At 33.9% G+C, this 18,202-nt stretch overlaps 1 protein-coding gene across 1 annotated transcript in view; it reads right to left on the bottom strand.

Moving 5' to 3' along the window:
- Positions 1-5,462: 5,462 nt before the first annotated feature.
- LOC128998378 (dynamin-1-like protein) overlaps positions 5,463-18,202 on the bottom strand; it is a 29,663-nt gene continuing 16,923 nt past the window's right edge. The window contains exons 6-13 of the mRNA XM_054424489.1: positions 17,753-17,899; positions 14,542-14,705; positions 13,831-13,981; positions 12,917-13,132; positions 10,674-10,868; positions 9,482-9,758; positions 7,074-7,285; positions 5,463-6,699 (exon numbers count right to left, since the gene is read on the bottom strand). Coding sequence (XP_054280464.1) covers positions 6,643-6,699; positions 7,074-7,285; positions 9,482-9,758; positions 10,674-10,868; positions 12,917-13,132; positions 13,831-13,981; positions 14,542-14,705; positions 17,753-17,899 — 1,419 coding nt within the window. The 3' untranslated portion in view covers positions 5,463-6,642. The remainder of the gene's footprint in view (positions 6,700-7,073; positions 7,286-9,481; positions 9,759-10,673; positions 10,869-12,916; positions 13,133-13,830; positions 13,982-14,541; positions 14,706-17,752; positions 17,900-18,202) is intronic.

Genomic DNA, 18,202 nt, shown 5'->3' with positions numbered 1-18,202 from the left:
GATAAAAAATATTAAGATCGAACCTCAAAATTTGTGTATCTGAGCGGTCAAACATGTTCAAAGCTAAAGCAACAGCTTGTTTTTCGGGTGGGCCTACGAAGACTGTTGTAATATATATAGTTTTACCATTTAATGTTGATGTAGGTGTCTAAAGAAGTGTTTTCAACCCGGGTGTCGCGTCAGCACCCACTGCAGTTTCCGGTTATGATGTCATCAAAATGGCGGACAGGGCTATATCAAAAATAACTATATTTTACATACCATGTATTGGATCGGGGTAAAACTTTTTTTGTTTGAAAGAGAAGTTTACATGCTATCTTTCTTACATTTACACATTTGTTGTATGATTAGTACATTTTTCGTAATTTTTCAAAAACCGGTATTTAAAAATATTTTTGTGTTAGTTTTGTTAATAAAATTTTATTCATACAATATTTCAGAAATAACCTATGGAAAAGGCTGCAAAACATTTTAAGAGCTTTAAAAAATACCATATTTGATATGCTTTACTCTAAGTCAAGAAACTAGAAAAATCTCACAAAAACACCTAATTTGGTGCAAAAACACCTATGAGTCTGCCATCTAGGGCTGTATGCAAGTCATATATAGAAAGTTTTACCATTTAATGTTATTCAGCAGGATGTAGCATGAAAACACCACATTCATATGAATTCCTTTGTACTGGTCTGGTCCTTGAACTACTAAGATGCTAGATTCTTACATATTTCCTAAGCACTTCAAGAGCTTAAGCCGGGTTTACACTATGTTGCAAAGCCTGCTATATAACTTTTGCTATACAAAAAAATTACAGACAATTTAGTGAGTCCAGTGCTCGTCCTATATGCTATATGTAGACAACCTCATTCGCATTCCGTATCGAAAATATCGCGCCGAAGAAACCTATTGTTTGCGGCAGCTATCATGGTGATCTTAGGAAGTCAGAGGCGGAAGCGAAGGTTTTAGGTTTGACTGTTTCTTGCTTCGAGAAATAAGTACAGTATAGCAGATTTATTACGGGACCTTAATGATGACGATCACGCTGAAAACGCGAAATAAGGCGATGGTAGCTTCAAAAACGTTTTACGTATGACCACAAGGCCAGTTGTTTATGGAACAGTTTAATCTAAGTTTATAGTAGCATCCCAATCCCACGCACTGTCACTTTCCAGTCCTTCCATTGTAAACAAAGATCGCTGAGCAAAAATGTCCGCACCCAGGAGGCTACAACTGTGAACTGATGACACTAAATGCTACATATAGCAGATGCTAGACAAAAAATATTTGTATAACATTGCTATATATTTTAACAATGCAATGTGTTGCAACGTTAGATGTAGCACGTATTTTTTTTTATCTTTACCGACTCCCATGGATAGAACCATTTTTGCTATATATAGCACTTTTGAAAATTAACTTTTCTACTTCTGGCAAATGCTATATAACATTGCTAGATGGTACAAAAATCTGCTATATAGCAGGTTTTGCTACATAGTGTAAACCCGGCTTTACAACCCTCTAGCCTTGCAGTGTCTACACTAGACCTATTTTTAATTGAGTCAATGTAGTAGTAATATTAAGTTAAACGTTTGATTGTCTTTCATATGCAATTTAACTCCAGTGTGAGCCTTCTATGGTTTTGTAACTATTTGTAGGATCATACTTAGCGTTGTTAATAGGGACAAGTAGGCCTAGGATGTTTTTTTTTTCTTTTAGGAGTAAGAATCCAGTATAACGTTGATGTCTTCCAACCCTTTAGCTGCCCCCACTAACACTGGATTCATTAGGTAGACATCACCATTATTTCACACAGTATTCATATTGTCAAAACTTCAAAGTGAGTAGCAATGGTTTCCCCCATAGCCATGTTTTACCCACAATTTCAAGTTTCTTTTAATTTTTTCAACACTTTGTTTTAACTTTAACATATGATTTTCTTTCAATAATGAATTATGTTCTCCAAATCATTTAAAGTTATCTGTAAAAGGACACATTTAATAATGGAAGGGGTCAAATATTGTAAGCAGGAAGTGTTTGGCAATGTTGTGTGAGTAGGCTGGGAGTGTTTTTTAAACAGTAACATATTGTGCTGATCTATCAGCAAGGGTCAGTTTTGGTGGGTAGTGTTTGATGTGTGGTGCACCAGAGGACGGGGTCTTGCTGGGGGAGCCTGATGGCCTTGAGTCCAGGTAAGACTTAATTAAATATTCCGTTCCCCAGGAATCAGTCCTGGGACCATTCCTATTCCTTGTGTATTTAGAAAAGTTACCAGAATGTCTTTCAAATCTAATATTAAATAATAAATTTTGTATTTTTGCAGATGATATTAATCTAACGATAGCTAGTAGCAACAGAATTAATGTTTTTGATCAATTATCCCTAGCAACAAACAAAGTTAACGAAAGACTAAGTAACTTGAACCTTTTAAGTTAACTAATAAAAATGAAACAACAATAATTAAATTCTCTTGTAACAATGATCACAGAACCAACAGACTGCCTCAATATTGTTGATCTTGCTGAAAAGTCAAAGTTCCTTGGTATTCTACTGGATAGAAAACTGTCTTGGTCAAGTCATGAAAATGAGGTCTGTTCAAAAGTTAATTCAGGATTCTTTGCTCTGAAGAGATTGTCCTCATTTTGTTACATCAAAACATTGCAATCAATGTATTTTTCAATGGTCCATACCCATATTGGGTATGGCCTTGAAGTATATGGAGCAACATCAAATTTGAACCTCCAAAAATGTGTACATCTTAAAAAGATGCAATGAGATCAATGCTTAAATTGGATTTTGATGCACACTGTAAAAAACATTTTATTGAATTGGGTATCATGAGTATTTATAGCCCTTATATTTACAAAACTGTTCTTCATGTTAAACGTAATATTTCAACATTTACTAGAAACGTCGATAATCATAATTAATTACAACACAAGAAACCGATATAATTTCCAAATTAATAAGCATAAAAAAGAAATATTTAAACAAAAACCATCATACATTGGAATACAATTTTTAAATCAATTACCAATAAAAATAAAAAATTAGACAGATGACAACAGATTTAAAAACGCTCTAAAATTACGACACAAAATGCTCCTTATAAATTCAAAGATTTCTGGGCTAAGCAATAACAGAATTTACTTGAAATGTTTTAGGCCTATTGCTGTTTCACTGAACTATATTTTTGTTTTCACTGAAGTATACTTTTGTTTTATACCTACTTGAGAGATGACTGTATTGTATTTGTCTTTTATTTTATGTAATGATGAATTTGACACCATTCTTGTATACAATATATACTAATGAATAAAGATGTTTTGAATTGAACTATGTTAAGGGTTTTCAAAACTCGGTTTTAGAGTCTTTTCCAAATTGGGGTTTCAGTTTCTAACTAAATGATTTATACAGTTCCAGTCTACTCTACCTTTTTGATTGTTAGTTTATCTTTGTGTTGTTTTGGATTTTAATAAAGTTGGGTATTGTAAGCAAGTGCTGAATCTCATTCCTGAGCTACGTCACCCAAAGTAACAGTGGGTATTTTTCTCGAAGAGAAATACCCACCGTTACAATTTTATTTTCCAATGAAATGCCTATATTAGTAAAAAGGTTTAAATACCTGCTATCAAGCAATCCATTTAATTGCAGTTGCAACTAGTTTCGACTCCTATGTGGAGTCATCATCAGGCGGACGAAACATTTACTGATCAGTTACGACAATAGACAGTAAATGTTTCGTGTCCGTAACGTGTTTTGTGTCGTGTGTAAATGTTTATTTATTTTTACGTGTTAAAAATGACGCTCCTCATATGAAGAAAGAAGAAGTCCTTGTACCGCCTGATGATGACTCCACATAGGAGTCGAAACTAGTTGCAACTGCAATTAAATGGATTGCTTGATAGCAGGTATTCAAACCTTTTTAATATTATTTGGCAATCCGGAGGCTACATCCACAATGGAGCCTATATTAGTCTTACAGTTCAACAAGGAAATATAATTTTGTAAAACTTTTTTACACTGTCTTTTTTAGCATTGTCGGTGATACTTTTATTTTATTAGTTAGGTACATTTGCAACTGGTATAGGACTCTTTTTAGTGCATATGTTTCTTTAAATTTAGATCGAGTCCTTGTTTTAATACATGGACTAAGTTTTTTGTTGTTATCAAAGAGTCAAAGTATTTAACTTCTTATGAATAAATAGATTTTAATTTTTTATTTCTTCAGCCAAATGTTTTATCATTGGATTGAAACATTAATAATTTCTCAATGGTGACAATAGTATAGATATTGGTATCTGAGACAAATCTAAGCATTGGGTTTATCAGCAAGTGATAAGACGTCTGCTGGTGTACCTTGATTCCATCAATGAACGTGGGTTGTGGTGGTGGAAGTTTACGTCATAAGGTCCAAGTAGAACAGGAAAGTGTCTGCTGAAGTCAAATATAAGTGTTTCCTTCCTGTCTTCAGTTTTAATATTTATTATTTTGTAAGTAGTTATGTTATAATTAGTTGAGTGCAAAAGCTGTCAACTTCATTGCTGAAATGTCTTTAAACTAAAATTTGTTTCTGGATTGCCTTAAAATTTGAAAACTTGTGCAGTGAAAAAATATGTGCTTCTTTAAAGGAAAGATGGTAAGCATTTAAACGTTATGTTTTAGATACTATAAGCTGACAAAATATATAAGAGGTTGTTACAGTTAAAAAAAAAAATGTTCTCTATTGCATGCACATTGAAAAAAAAAACTTAATAGAACTTGAGGACTCAATTTAACCAATTTTTATGAACTTGAACTCAATACTTTTTAACTTTGAATACTGTTCAATACTGACAACAGAAGGAAGTCGTCAGATGTGTTTTGAGACCTGTCGAGACATGAAAGAAAAACCAACTTCTTTGTTTAGCAATGACTAATACTGTTAAGTCTGCCAGCTTTTGACATTATTTTGTCATCGGACATCATGTCTTCAGTTAAGCGTAAGTTTAAAGTGTTGACAGACAACGGAAAAAGAAAGTGATATAGAAAAGAAGGTGAAATCGTCAGCAAATTAGGAATCACGCCTAACACATTATCGATTTTGTAAAACTGGGAAAAGTATGAAGCTGAAGGTGGGTTAATCAATAAGAAAAGATGTAAGAATGGTGAGTTTAAATGTGTTTTAACATGGTTGAATCAGTATATATTAGGATTGATTTTGCTAGAGAAGGCCCGTGACCATCACTGTCAGAGTCCAAGACCTCGGTATCTAGAATTTCTTGTGTAGCGCCTTATTAACTTGATCCTACTCGATAACTTGAATTTTTTATCATACCCCCTTCAGATTCGATATATCGAGGTCCTACTGAATACTACATTACAACATTCATAAAAAGTTCTAAATGTATAATAAAACTAATGCTCCTCATTCTTTGTACTTTAGCCATAATGGAGTACTCTGTGAATAAGGTAAAACTCAAACAAAATTAAAAACAAACAAAATATCACATTTATTTATGCAGGCTTAATATCTTCACAAATTAACTACAGCACGTTGTCCTCTGGACAATAGAAGAGTAAAGAATAAAACATGCAATACTCTAAGAACGCAGGTTGCTTCTGGAACTCTATGTTGGTCAAATGGCAAATATCCAGAAAGCATTTTCTGCTGGAAAATAAATACAGTCTTCGAGTCTTCTTAAATGCTGTAAATTAGACACAAAACTGTGACAAAATGTATGATATTAAAGACTGACAAACAATTAATTTTTTTTATGGATTAAATGAAAGAAATAGTTGAACTGCAACATAAATATTTTAAAAATCTGAGATTATAAATACTGACCTTTGAAAGGTAAATTAAAATACATTCAAACCATAACATTGCTACATGCTGCTTCAATATAGTTCTGAGGTTATGAACCTGTGATTTTATGTAACAAATACAGGTTCATAAAATTAACAATTCTGTATTTTATGTACAATCGAAAGTGTTCAAGAACAACACTGATAATGCTAAGTACAACATAAAGCAAAAGTATATTAACAAATCTTCATTTTTAACTTTAAAAAAAATTGATAACTGTGATACACTAACCAAGAACAAACTTGTCAACTATTTTAACTTGAATCACTAACTGTATTCTATAACCGAACAACAAACAATCTTGGTCACTAGACATTAGATCTAAATTTATTTAGGTAATATTTAACTAAATCTGTAATGTTTCAAAATATTTCACAGGATCTATTGCACACTATAAAGCCACCTTCCTAGTGGAGCTGACCTTTGACTTCTAAAGTAGTCATACCACCACATGGACATAGTTGAACCACTCACATAGTGTGCTACAATCCAAAATTAATTTTTTCTCCCTTAGTTTTGTTGCTGTAGTTGTTGTGTCTTTCAGTTTGGATTGCTGAAACAATTAGTATTCCAAATAAATCAGTAAGTTATTCAGTTACTATGTCAGTGGTTCAATTAAATAACATTAATTTTCATTCTAAAACTAGCCACAGAGTTGTCATGTGAATGGGATGTCTACTCTCCAAGTCAAAGGGTCAACTTATTAGATTAACTTTGGTTTTAATAAAAAAAGCTTTTGTCAAGTAGTTTATAATATAGTTGGAGTATGTACTACGGAGGAAGCAGTGGAACGTCAACGTCTACCACATGTGTGTTTCCCTGATCTCACTGATGATGAGATTGGCTTTCTGAAGTGCCTGAAACAGATTAAATTAAGGTTTTGGATTAGAATAATTTGATTTTACTTCAAAAGATTGATCCAATGCAATTTATACCCAGCAGAATATCAGCAATGACGTCATGCCTTCTTATCCGAGTTCCAAGAGAATATAACAAATAACCGTACGGAAAAGATTTGACAATGCAATGGCAAGACGAAAGGCCTTGTGTAACTTAAATTCCATAGTAATTTAGGAATGAGTAACAATCACGCTTTGATAATTAGCTCCAAGTTTTTAAACAATACTTGTAGTTTTTAAGCTCAAGACAACTTTTTACGAACCAAAACTTAGCTAAACTAATAAACTATTAAAACCACTGTTTACCAGTGGCTGATGTGTATGAAAAATACCTTAAGCATATCACCGGCCTCTTTCCTCCTCTGGGCAATATGTTCAGACTCGTTGAGCAATTCATCTGCCTGGTCAGACTTGTATAGATGTGTGACTAGCTCTGACTGTAGGTTGTCTTTCACATAATTCACTAGAAAATGCATCACAGCTTTGGGAACACTGTCTTGGATTGATTTTCGAACTATGTAGAAGTATGACTTGATAAGGCGCTCTGAAAGCAAAAAAGGGTATTAGAATTCTTATTTCACAACAAAAAGTAAAATAAAAATATAAAATGATTCGCATGGTTCAGTAGTGACACTATTTTACTGAGGTGAGTGAATGTTGATTGTAAATGCCACATTTGAACTGGAAAATAAAATATGAGGGCTATTCAGAAAGGGACAGACGTTTTGGCCTGGCGCGGCAGTGGGTAGGGTTAGAACCATTATCTTGGCATCAGAATGTTCCTACACTCAGTACGCAACCAGTTGTGGTAGCTGGAGCATCATGTCTTCTGTGCCTTTTATACAGTAGAGTTTTGAAATGAGCGCTATGTTTGAAAATCCCGCCAGTTGTGAAGTGTGTGTTGTGATAAGGCTTTTGTTAGCGAAAAATTACAAACCGATTGAAATTTATCGCCACATTTGTGATGTGTATGGCCAAGGAATAATGAGTGAACCGCATTTGGTGCCGAGCGACTATCTTTTCCTAGTGATGAAGATGTGGCTCACTACACAACGCTTTGACACTGACGCTGAACCCCATGCCGGAGTTCACGACCTCGCAGCGGCAGATTTCTACAAGGAGGGCAATGAAAAGCTTGTACAGTACATTACGATTAATTGAATGGTGATTATGTATAAAAATAGCCTAAGGGTTTAGCTTAAAAATGTATGATAAAATTTGGGTTTTTTTCATTTTGTATATGGTTTATTCCAAACATCTGTTACATTTGGATAGCCCTTGTAAAAAATACTTTTATGACAGCTCTATGGATGTATTGCGTATTTTTGTGATGAGCCTAAAATTGTTAATGATTTAATGATAAAGAAGGAAATACAGGGTGCATTCATTAAGTATTGCGACTGGTTCATTGTACTGTAGCCTCAACAGAGCGGTGAAGGGGGTTTGACCGGTCGGGCTCGATAGAGTGATCCTCCATCATTCAGGAGCACTTTGGTTCAGTCGTCTGCATGCATTCGTTGAGATAGGGAGGTCGATTTTTGTGCAGTGTTTTTTTATTGTGTCGTCGCACCAACATGGAGCATACTGTCGAGCAAGGCTGTGAAGTTTTGCTTTAAACATGGAAAATCCGCATCAGAGACCCTTGCCCTCAACTTGAACATTTTGTTTCCGGGTCATACTTATCACCCAGATTTTATCGTCGGTAATGAAGTTGCCCAGAAAATGTTTACCTTCCTGGACACAGTCAAGGATTTCTTTTAAAATTTTCTACCCTTGAGAGTATTTTTTCCTCACTCAGGACTTTCGGCACCAGGTTTGTGCAAACGATTTTCATCAATGAATTCTTCATTACGATAGTGGGACGATTCCCACTAAAAGGCCGGTCTTCTTACTGATGTGGGCGATGGTCAGATGCCTGTCAAAATCCAAAACTTCTGGTCAGGGTTGTCAGCATAATCTATAAACCAAATTCATACATTTTTCTCAGTTTTCCCGGTTTAAAAGTACAGAATTTCCGTTGTCTACCGGGTGTCACAAAAATCCGGAACTGGCTAAACATATATTTATTAGACTTATTAAACACCGGTACACCGGCTACGTAGCCGTCAGACGTATCTGCGGTGTGAACTGTGAACAGTGCATGGGCGAAGTTTAAGTATTAATACACCAAATACGTCTGCAGACTCTGGCTACGCCGGTGTGAACAGGCCTTAATATGACTTACATTCCTAGAAATGACTAACCAATACCAATAGACCTAGGTACATTAGCTCCTCCACATTTCTACTATATATAACATAGTGATGGGCAGATCCAAGAAAATGTTGGTACCGAATCCGGATGTGGATCTTGAAAAATTCGGATCCAGATCTTCACATCTTGTGCGGCTTAAAGCATCATCCCCATTGGTCTGATTAACGACAGCACACGTGTATCAGACGTGGATTTTCTGAGTTTAAAGCAAAACTTCACCATGTTAGCGTGACGACACAATGAAAAAACACTCAGCGAGTCTCAACAAATGCCCACAGGTGACTGAACCAAGTGCTGGAGGATCTGGATGACTGAACCAATGGTGGAGGACCCCTCTATCGTGTCTGACTGGTCGGACCATCAATATTTATTGGTAGGATTTGATTAAACTAAATATGAAGCTCAAACTCAAACGCAAGCACAAATGAAGTGTTAACATTGTGGGTGTCTGCGATTGTTTCTTACCTATAAAAAATTAGTCTCTTACCGATTACGTCACAATCTCTTTGCTCCCTCTCAGACAACTTGCGACTAGTCTGAGTTGGGACTTCAGGTAGCAAGTTGATGGGTTTCTGAGGACTCAATACCGCACTTTTACTGTCTGTGTCGTTGGGTTGGTGTGTAGGTGTAGATAACGGTGAGTTCTCTGCGGACGGATCCTTGCTATTATTCTCTTGACTGCGAGGGAAGATATTGGGCATGAAGTTTCGTAAATTTGGACGGTCCATGGGGTCACTGTATCGACCGTGATGACCGTGGTTTTGCTGAAATTAAAAATAGCAGTTAATATTTACTAGACTAAATAGATTATCTAGATTTAATAGATGATTTATGACGATAATTCCCAGTATATCACTATTTCTCCCTGATACACAAGAACACTAGAGGGAAGATGAGACTTGATATCTCAACGCACAGATTAGCCAAAACTGGATCATCTCACATAATTAATTGTATACGATTTATTTATACTTTCTTTCTTAACTTTCTTTATAGGCCTATACTACAACCGCACAGGTCAATGTTTTTAATAAGAAAATGGTTTAACTGAGTTTTTAGATTGCTCTGTGATACTAGATTAATTTATAGTTTGGATTGGCTAAAACTTACTGTCATTGTTAGTGTTGTGTTGTAAGAGTTTATGATTGTTATAGATGTTTTTTTCTTCAAATATTAGGGTAGGTTATTGTTCAACAACATTTATTTCATTTACTGTGATCGATGGCAAATAAAGAATTGTGATTTATGATTCAGGATAAGATCTTTGAATGTTATGGGAGGTAAAAAAGGACAAAATGTCACGAGACAATTATAAAAGAAGACTTATACAGGGTGTTGAAAAAAGTTAGGACCTAATCTAAGTAGTGATTCCTGGGGTCAAAATATAATAATTGTTTTGGTACAATAAAACACTTTTCTTGGGCATTTTAAGTATTTATTATTGATGACATTCCAGTAATACGGCATGTGAAATGTTATCATACAGTAATATGTATTCGTTTACTTAATATGTACTTTCAATAAGCTTTTATTATCTCACAGTTCTTAATATTATTATTATGTTTGTACAGTCTTGCAGAGTAATATACTTTAACTCAAGAACCCCACTAAATATACTTTAAACCCACTAAACATTTATTATTAATTTTATTACAGTAGAACATTTCAACGTTGTTTACCTGTTCAGTATCATTGACTATAGAGTTAGCATTAGCCAAGTTGATAGTGTGTCTTTTGTTGATTCTGGTTTGTTGTCTGATTGAGTCTTCCTCTTCCACAGACTTTAGAAGAGAGGGGACCAAAGCAGCATCTTTGTGAAAGTCTGGATGCTTTGTATTGATATAAGCCAACTCGACTGCAACCAAATTTTCAACCTACAAAAAATGTGTCAAAATAAGTTATTTGTGTGTAAATAGTTATTTGTGTAGCTAGTGCGCAAAGTGGCACTTTGCTGCTCATGAGAGAAATGTTTCTTGAGTGCAGCAAAGGCACTTTACGCTTGTGTTACACATTATATTTTCCCTACAGTTATTATAAAGCATATAAATAATTAGTCTTTCAAACACTAAACAACACGTTTTAGGTTAGGTCAAATCCAAGCGTTGAACAAAAATAGAATGTTAACACAAAACAACAGGTTATGTCATAGTATCAATACTCAATGGCTGTGAAAGCAAACTAATATTAAATTACTGTCGTATCAATTAAATGGATCCTTATGAATAGTAAATTATTTTAGAAAAACTTGTATTTTATCAATTAAATTGTTTATTTATTTGAAGAAAATAAATTTAAACAATAATAAATAATGATAACTTTTATTGTAGTAACCACGAATACTAGAAAAGACCCGGTAGGGATCATAAATATAAACAAATGACGTTTTTGACCCGAAAGTAAACATTATTTAACATTGTTTAAATGGAACTGTCTAAACCATATGTTAAAGCTATTACTATAGGATTCGGGCCAAAAACGTCATTTGTTTATGTTTATGATCCATACCGGTATTTTTCTAGTATTCGTGGTGGTAACTAATGTTTTTTTCTTGAGAAAATTATTCAAAACTCCCAATAGAAGGATAATATTTTCTGAGCAACAGATTAGAGCAGCAAAGCTATCTCTTATCACTTGGGGTCAAAACTCCAGGCAGTGAAGTTGAATGAAACAACTGCAAGGTGACGTCACAGTTAGAAGTCAGAACTATTTCCTGAAAATCCTTGTCCACCTGAGCGTAGTGATATCTGTGGTTAGCAGTGGTGGTGCTAGTTATAACTTAAATAGTTTTTCTTATTTTGGTTATTTTAACACTTTAATAAAGAGTCTAATGAAAGAAGTGCAGTTTGAAAAAAATTATATGGTGTTACATTAAAAACCAATGAACTTAAAGTTTTGTTTTATTGTCATCAATCTATAGAAAACTATCACTATTCCAAACAGAGTCTAGTAAGTAAAAACTTTTATGTAGTAGAAGGTTTTATACTTTTAGGTAACATAAAAACTTATTTGTGTATTACATTTAAGTGTGTAAAAAGTAACAATATAAACTGACTAGTTATACCATTCAGTCCAAAACTTGCTAAAAAAGTGGATTTAAAGTAGGAGCACTTTTCATAACGACAAACTACATGTCAGCTATATTTTCCCAGACATCATCATTGACTCCCGCGGTCACGGAAACATCATCGTAGTGGTACGCAATCGCGGCAAAATCATGAACATCTTTCGCGGCTGTGTAGACATCATCATCGTCTCCCGCGGTCACGGAAACGTGATCGTCGTCTAGTGCGATCTCAGCAAAATCATGAAAATTCCCAACTTTGATATTAAAATAAAAACTAAATCCCGACTTTTCAAGACCATTTTTAAATTCAATACAAATTCTTGACTTTCCTGTTTTTCCCGACTACTAGACACTCTGCCGTGAGCATATTTTGTGATTTTGGCAACACCAGTAATCGTCTCCCGCAGTCGCGGCAATACCCGTGAGCATATTTTGCGATTTTGGCGACACCCATAATTGTTTCCCACGATCATGACAACACCAGCAGTAGTCTTTCGGTTTTCTGATGACCGGGTTCCGGATTACCGGAGGTTTGGTTTAATTCCTGGAGTTTTCTAGGATATTTCAAGGTAAGATAAAATTCCTGAAGGTTTCCCGGTTTTCCCGAATTTCCCGGAGAGTAGACACCATGTGTTAGTCAATTCAGCCATTGACTTCCGGACAGGACGAGTGCCGCTATAGCCTGATTGCAGAACTAGCACTCACAGGTGAGGTCCAACAAATAACTTAAGCAGTGATTTCCCCTTAAAATGCTATGACATACTAAATACGTGAAAATACATTGAAGGGTTAAAAGTTGTCACCATAGTAAAAAATTCAATAGTTCAAAAATTCCATTAAATGTAAATGACAGGCTACCATAGAATTAGTTGGAGGTAGACGTCTTCTCAACAGATGAGTAACAACATCAACAATTCTCTCATGCAGTTTAGGGAATCGCAGCATTTCTTGCTGACTCTCTGTACCGCAGTGTTGGATGATCCGCTGCATCTCCTCGTGGACTAGCTCTACACAACGCAGCGATGGCTCCTCTAATCTACGGATCTGCCTCTTCACTAGCAGCTCAAAAGACACCTGTAACCAACTCAATTGAAAGATAAAATATCCTTAAAAATAGTTTAACTTATAAAATAAGACTGTAGATTAGTTATAAGCTTAATATGAAACCAAAAATTGTTTTATGGAGCAGGAAACGGCTAGCGGCAAATTGGATGTTCACAAAAATACTGACTGAGTTAGAGGTGAAATTTAAAAGCCATTATAAAACTATTATTTTCATGATAAAATAGGTTTGGGATCTCATAACAATTATTATAGTGATAAATAATGGAAGTCGTAAAGGAATTAAAGTGATACAACTCAACGAGTTCTTGGAAGTATTTGACTTGACCTTGAGTACAACAATTATTGTTGTGATAAAATATTAATGGATTAGGGACTGCTACAATAATGGGTTTGTATTACATCATTACCCAAGTAATAAATTATACATCTGACAAACCTTTTATGTGCTCCAAACCAACTGCCAAGTAATTTATTTTAATAGGCGAACCAGATTTGTACCGAGTTAAATGCTGGACCGAACCGATGGCGGTAATTAGGTCAGAACCGTACCTTATTGACTTTTTCGGTGCACCGCTAACCCCTAGTCAGAAATAAAAGAATTGAACTAGAATGAATTTAAGGTTAATGTTCTCATTTTTTTTCATTCAATAACAAAAATCTGAACGTGATAAGTTACAAAGTATTGGGGTGACGAAAGACAACCTTACCTCTGGGACAAAAAGAGCAGGTCTAGGTCCAGTAGCATTCCGAATAGCTGTCAAGATATCCATTTTGGTAAGTCCTACTAAAGGGTGAATAGAATCCAAAGTGCGTCCAAATGTTTCATGAAATATGTAGCAAATCCTTGCACCTCCACATCTGAAATGCAACTGCATGTTTTAATTTATTGCAAGGATAGTTAAACCTAGTTGAAAACTGGATTTCTATGTTTTTGTTATTTAACATTTTAAGCTTTGGGCAAAATATACTTCCTAACTTAGTTATGTATGGTTGACTTAAACTTGTCTTAGCCAATAATATCTCTATGGTTATTTATTTAATTAACTAGCAGCATAACCCGACTTTGCCCGGGTAAAATTGTACAATGTACTATAAGTGGTTATAGATTATTTTTTTAAGTTCTCATAGATGTACACATATAGTATAAATAATCCACAAATTTATGGATTTTGGGTAAAGTTATTTGTTATATGACCATTTACTGCAGTGAAATCCAACTTTCATAGGACTTAGTCTAACCCTATGAAATAAATGAAAAATGTTACACAAAGTGACTATCATTAGAATACATCACATCTTACAGTCGAAAAAAATATATACATTTAAAAGAAACATGAAAAACAACTTTTTATTTTTAAAAAAATTTTACTTTTTGCGTAACTTTGTTTTGAGAGCCCAATTATTTACTATAGACTTACAATTCAGTAGTTTCTATGTTTCTAGCAGTCCCTTCAATGGTTGAGCAATATGCAGATGCAAACTTGGTAATAATTTGTAACAATGTCTGGCTTTTATCTGACACATCATCGCCATAGGAATTCAGAAGAGATTGAAACTGAGACACCATCACGTTCACTCTGGTCTATAACAAAATTTATTCAAATAAATATTTTACCGTTAAATTTACAGTGTTCATTATCACATAACATATATGATAAAAGACCTAAAAGGACATGACCAACAAAAATACTTAATGAAGGAATAAATAAATATTTAGAGGGTAAAGGTATACTGACTTGACCCCTTTTGTCCATACATGAAAGAAATAGGTTAATATGTTAAGCTGACTGTAAAAAGTGTGCAGTAATTAAAAAAAACTTCTTGTACGGATGGAATAATATTAGGTACAATGTTCCTCAAGGTTCCATCCTGAGGCCAACACTATACTTGATATTTAGTAATTATATAGACTACTATATCATTATTAGAATTATATCAGAGGAAATCTTCTTGTATGCAGATAACACAAATGTGGTATTACAAACACCAAACGTACCTTAATTAGTAATCTTTGCAAATATAATAGTTTAAATACCTTCAGTCTCCAGTTCAAAATAAGTCGATTTTGCAACCTAGGTGGAACACCTGATGATAGCAAAACCACGTACTAGGTACCTAGGTTGCAATAATTGACTTATTTTGAACTGGAGACTGAAGGTATTTCATTATTCCTTGGTATTAGTTCCTAGCCAGTTCAGGGGCAATTTCACGTCTCACGATGTCAAAAATTTAGTAATCTTTAATCTTTGTTCAAAAAACAATACAAGAACTAGAGGTATAGCTCTCTAAAAATGATGAACAGTTCAAAAACACAAATTATGCAATTTATGGGAGAAAACGGCTTAAATTCATTTAATATTAATACATTAAAGCAGGTGGATACACAAAAAGTATTGGGAATACATATTGATTCAAAATTAAATCGGGGCGATCATATTCAATATTTAGCAAAAAGATTATTACCTGTTCGCTATGGAAAAGTGCTGTAATTGATGCAACATCTTTTGAAGTTTGTAAATTAATTAGTATATCACATCTATATTGAATCTATAATTAGATATGGAATAGTAATCTGGGGATTCAGTTACAAAACAAAAAAAACTTCTTAACGCACAAAAATCAATTGTACGGACTATGGTTAAAGTTTCAAAGAAAAAAAGTTGAAGACCCTCTGTTTAAAAGATTAGGTAAGAGCAGATTTTTAACCATTACGAGCCTGTACATCTTTGAAATAATTAAGCTACACTAAATAACAATCTATACAGTGTTGAAAAGTTTAAATTTTCACATAATCATTCCATTTGCCAGAAACAGTTACATCTATTCCCGACGCATGGACTCACTCTGTTTGAACATACATCAAAATACATGGCAATCAACATGTTTAATGAAATTACCATAGGAATCACCACCAATCCTAAAACATACTCTTAAAAAAAAATACACAAGTTATTAATTGAAAAGGTATACTATAAAATAGAAGATTTTTATTCTGATGTTTTCTAAATGGACAATTATTTTACAAACTAAATTCATGTATGAACAAATACCTGATGGAATTCATTTATTTTATTAGGATCATTATTTTATTAGTTGTTTTTTTAAATGATAACTTTTACTTGATGTCAACAAAAATAATTTTCAGTTCTGTAAATGTATTAGTTATAGTTTATTTTTTGACAAGACAATACTCTTATCTTTTTACTTTTTAGTTTTTAAGATGTTATGAGTGAATAAGACTTTGACAGAACACTTCAACAAGCTAATTTAAAGCCCATAAAATGTCAGTCCTTGTAGTTTTGATTGTTAAGATTGATTTTAAAATGATCATCTGACTAAACATGTGTATTTATATGTCTCCATCACTACATGTTCACAGATAATTTCCCCTTATTGAGAAAAAAACCGGAAGGTGAGAGATGTGTAACATAACCAAATGTAAACAGATTGTTCGACCTAAAAACCGGGAACCATACATGAAATTTGATTGGAATTTTACAATGAATTCTGAAATAATCACTAATAGGATATTGACAAACCTCCAAGTTTTATTTTCTCATTTTTTCCCTTAAAACATGAAAAAGCTTGATTTTCAATACTACCATCATGTAGAGCTTAAAAAACAAATAATTTTGTATATTGAAGGGTTGTTGTAAAATTAAACGTTACAGAGAAAAAAAAAACTGTACTTTTAAGATTCCCATGTTATTATAAAAGACATGTTATAAAAGGAAACTGCAGTAGTTTGCTTGTTTATGGATGGATTTTGATCAAATTTGGCAAATTAATGTATTTTACCCCATACTATTAACATTTGGTCGAAGAAACACTTTTTATTTTCCCCGTAGTAGCTAGGTACTCTTATAATCTAATGTTATTTAAATGGGGAATAACATTTACTGTTTAAGGGAATATTTTAGTAAACATTCAATCAGACAAATTGAAATTTGTCTAATCTGCAGGTTTGCTGTGGCAGGGATATTTTAACTCATTTAGGTTGCATCTAGACATACAGGGTGTTTTTGTTAAAAGATCCTTAAATTTGTTAAAAATATTAATTCTATTATTTCAAAAATGGCGGCCATTTTCCAAAATGGTGGCAAACTTGAAAAGTGGACAACTGTGTATTTTATGGTCTTTATGGAATGTGGATGCAATTTTAAGACTTATTTACTCTTCACATTTTCGCTATAAACCTACTTGTTTAGGAGCTACATGATGTCAAATGTATACCTGAAGTCATTTTTCCATAGGCTGTAACTCCTAAACCAGTAGTGGGTTTATCGAAAAAATGTCAAGAATAAAAAAGTTTTTAAATTGCATGTTCTATCCGAAAACATGAATAAAATATAGGGTGTTCCATAAGAAATTTAAAAGTTGACCGCCATATTGGAAAATGGCGGCCATTTACAAAAATTTCATTTAATTATTTTTTAACCTCTTTAAAAACAAGGGAATGTTCCCCATTTAATGTTTGCTGTAAAATCATTAGTTACTGAGATCCCAATGGTGGCACACTTAAAAAAAACACCCTGTATAGTGTTGATTGTTGAAAGATATATGTTGTAAAAGACATAAAAGGAAATCACCTTCAAATGGGAATGGATAAAGAAATAAAAAGAATGTTACCTTGAGGTCAGGCAGACAGTCCCGTATATGATGCATTAGCAGACGATTGAGTGTTTTGGCCAGGTAAGGGGTGCCATTGCGATTGGCCAGTGTCGGATACTTGCGTTGTAGGAAGGCTGCTTCGTCACGTAATGCATCTTTAATTGACTAGAACATAGACCAACAGGAATGCTAAAAAATAAGAAATAATACAAAACAGAGCCTAGTGAAACTATCACAAATGGAAGGAGAGGGTTGAACACAGAGTGGACATAGCCTACTGAGTCATGTATGGGTAAAACTGGTAGGCCATTTTAAAATAGCTATACTATACTCAATTTCACGTTCACCGTGCAGTACAGATCATAAGGATGGCAATCGTGCTACTAACGTTACTGGAAACATCATGTTCATTGTTATACAGGTGGCATTACTGCCCTTGTGGAAGCTCTAAATAAAATTCTACTCATT

The sequence above is a fragment of the Macrosteles quadrilineatus genome, unplaced genomic scaffold (genome assembly GCF_028750875.1).
Source record: "Macrosteles quadrilineatus isolate MER2022 unplaced genomic scaffold, UCM_ALF_1.0 Scaffold_7__1_contigs__length_78375512, whole genome shotgun sequence".
Classification (NCBI taxonomy): Eukaryota; Metazoa; Arthropoda; class Insecta; order Hemiptera; family Cicadellidae; genus Macrosteles; species Macrosteles quadrilineatus.
This window is presented reverse-complemented; position numbering and strand designations above follow the sequence as displayed.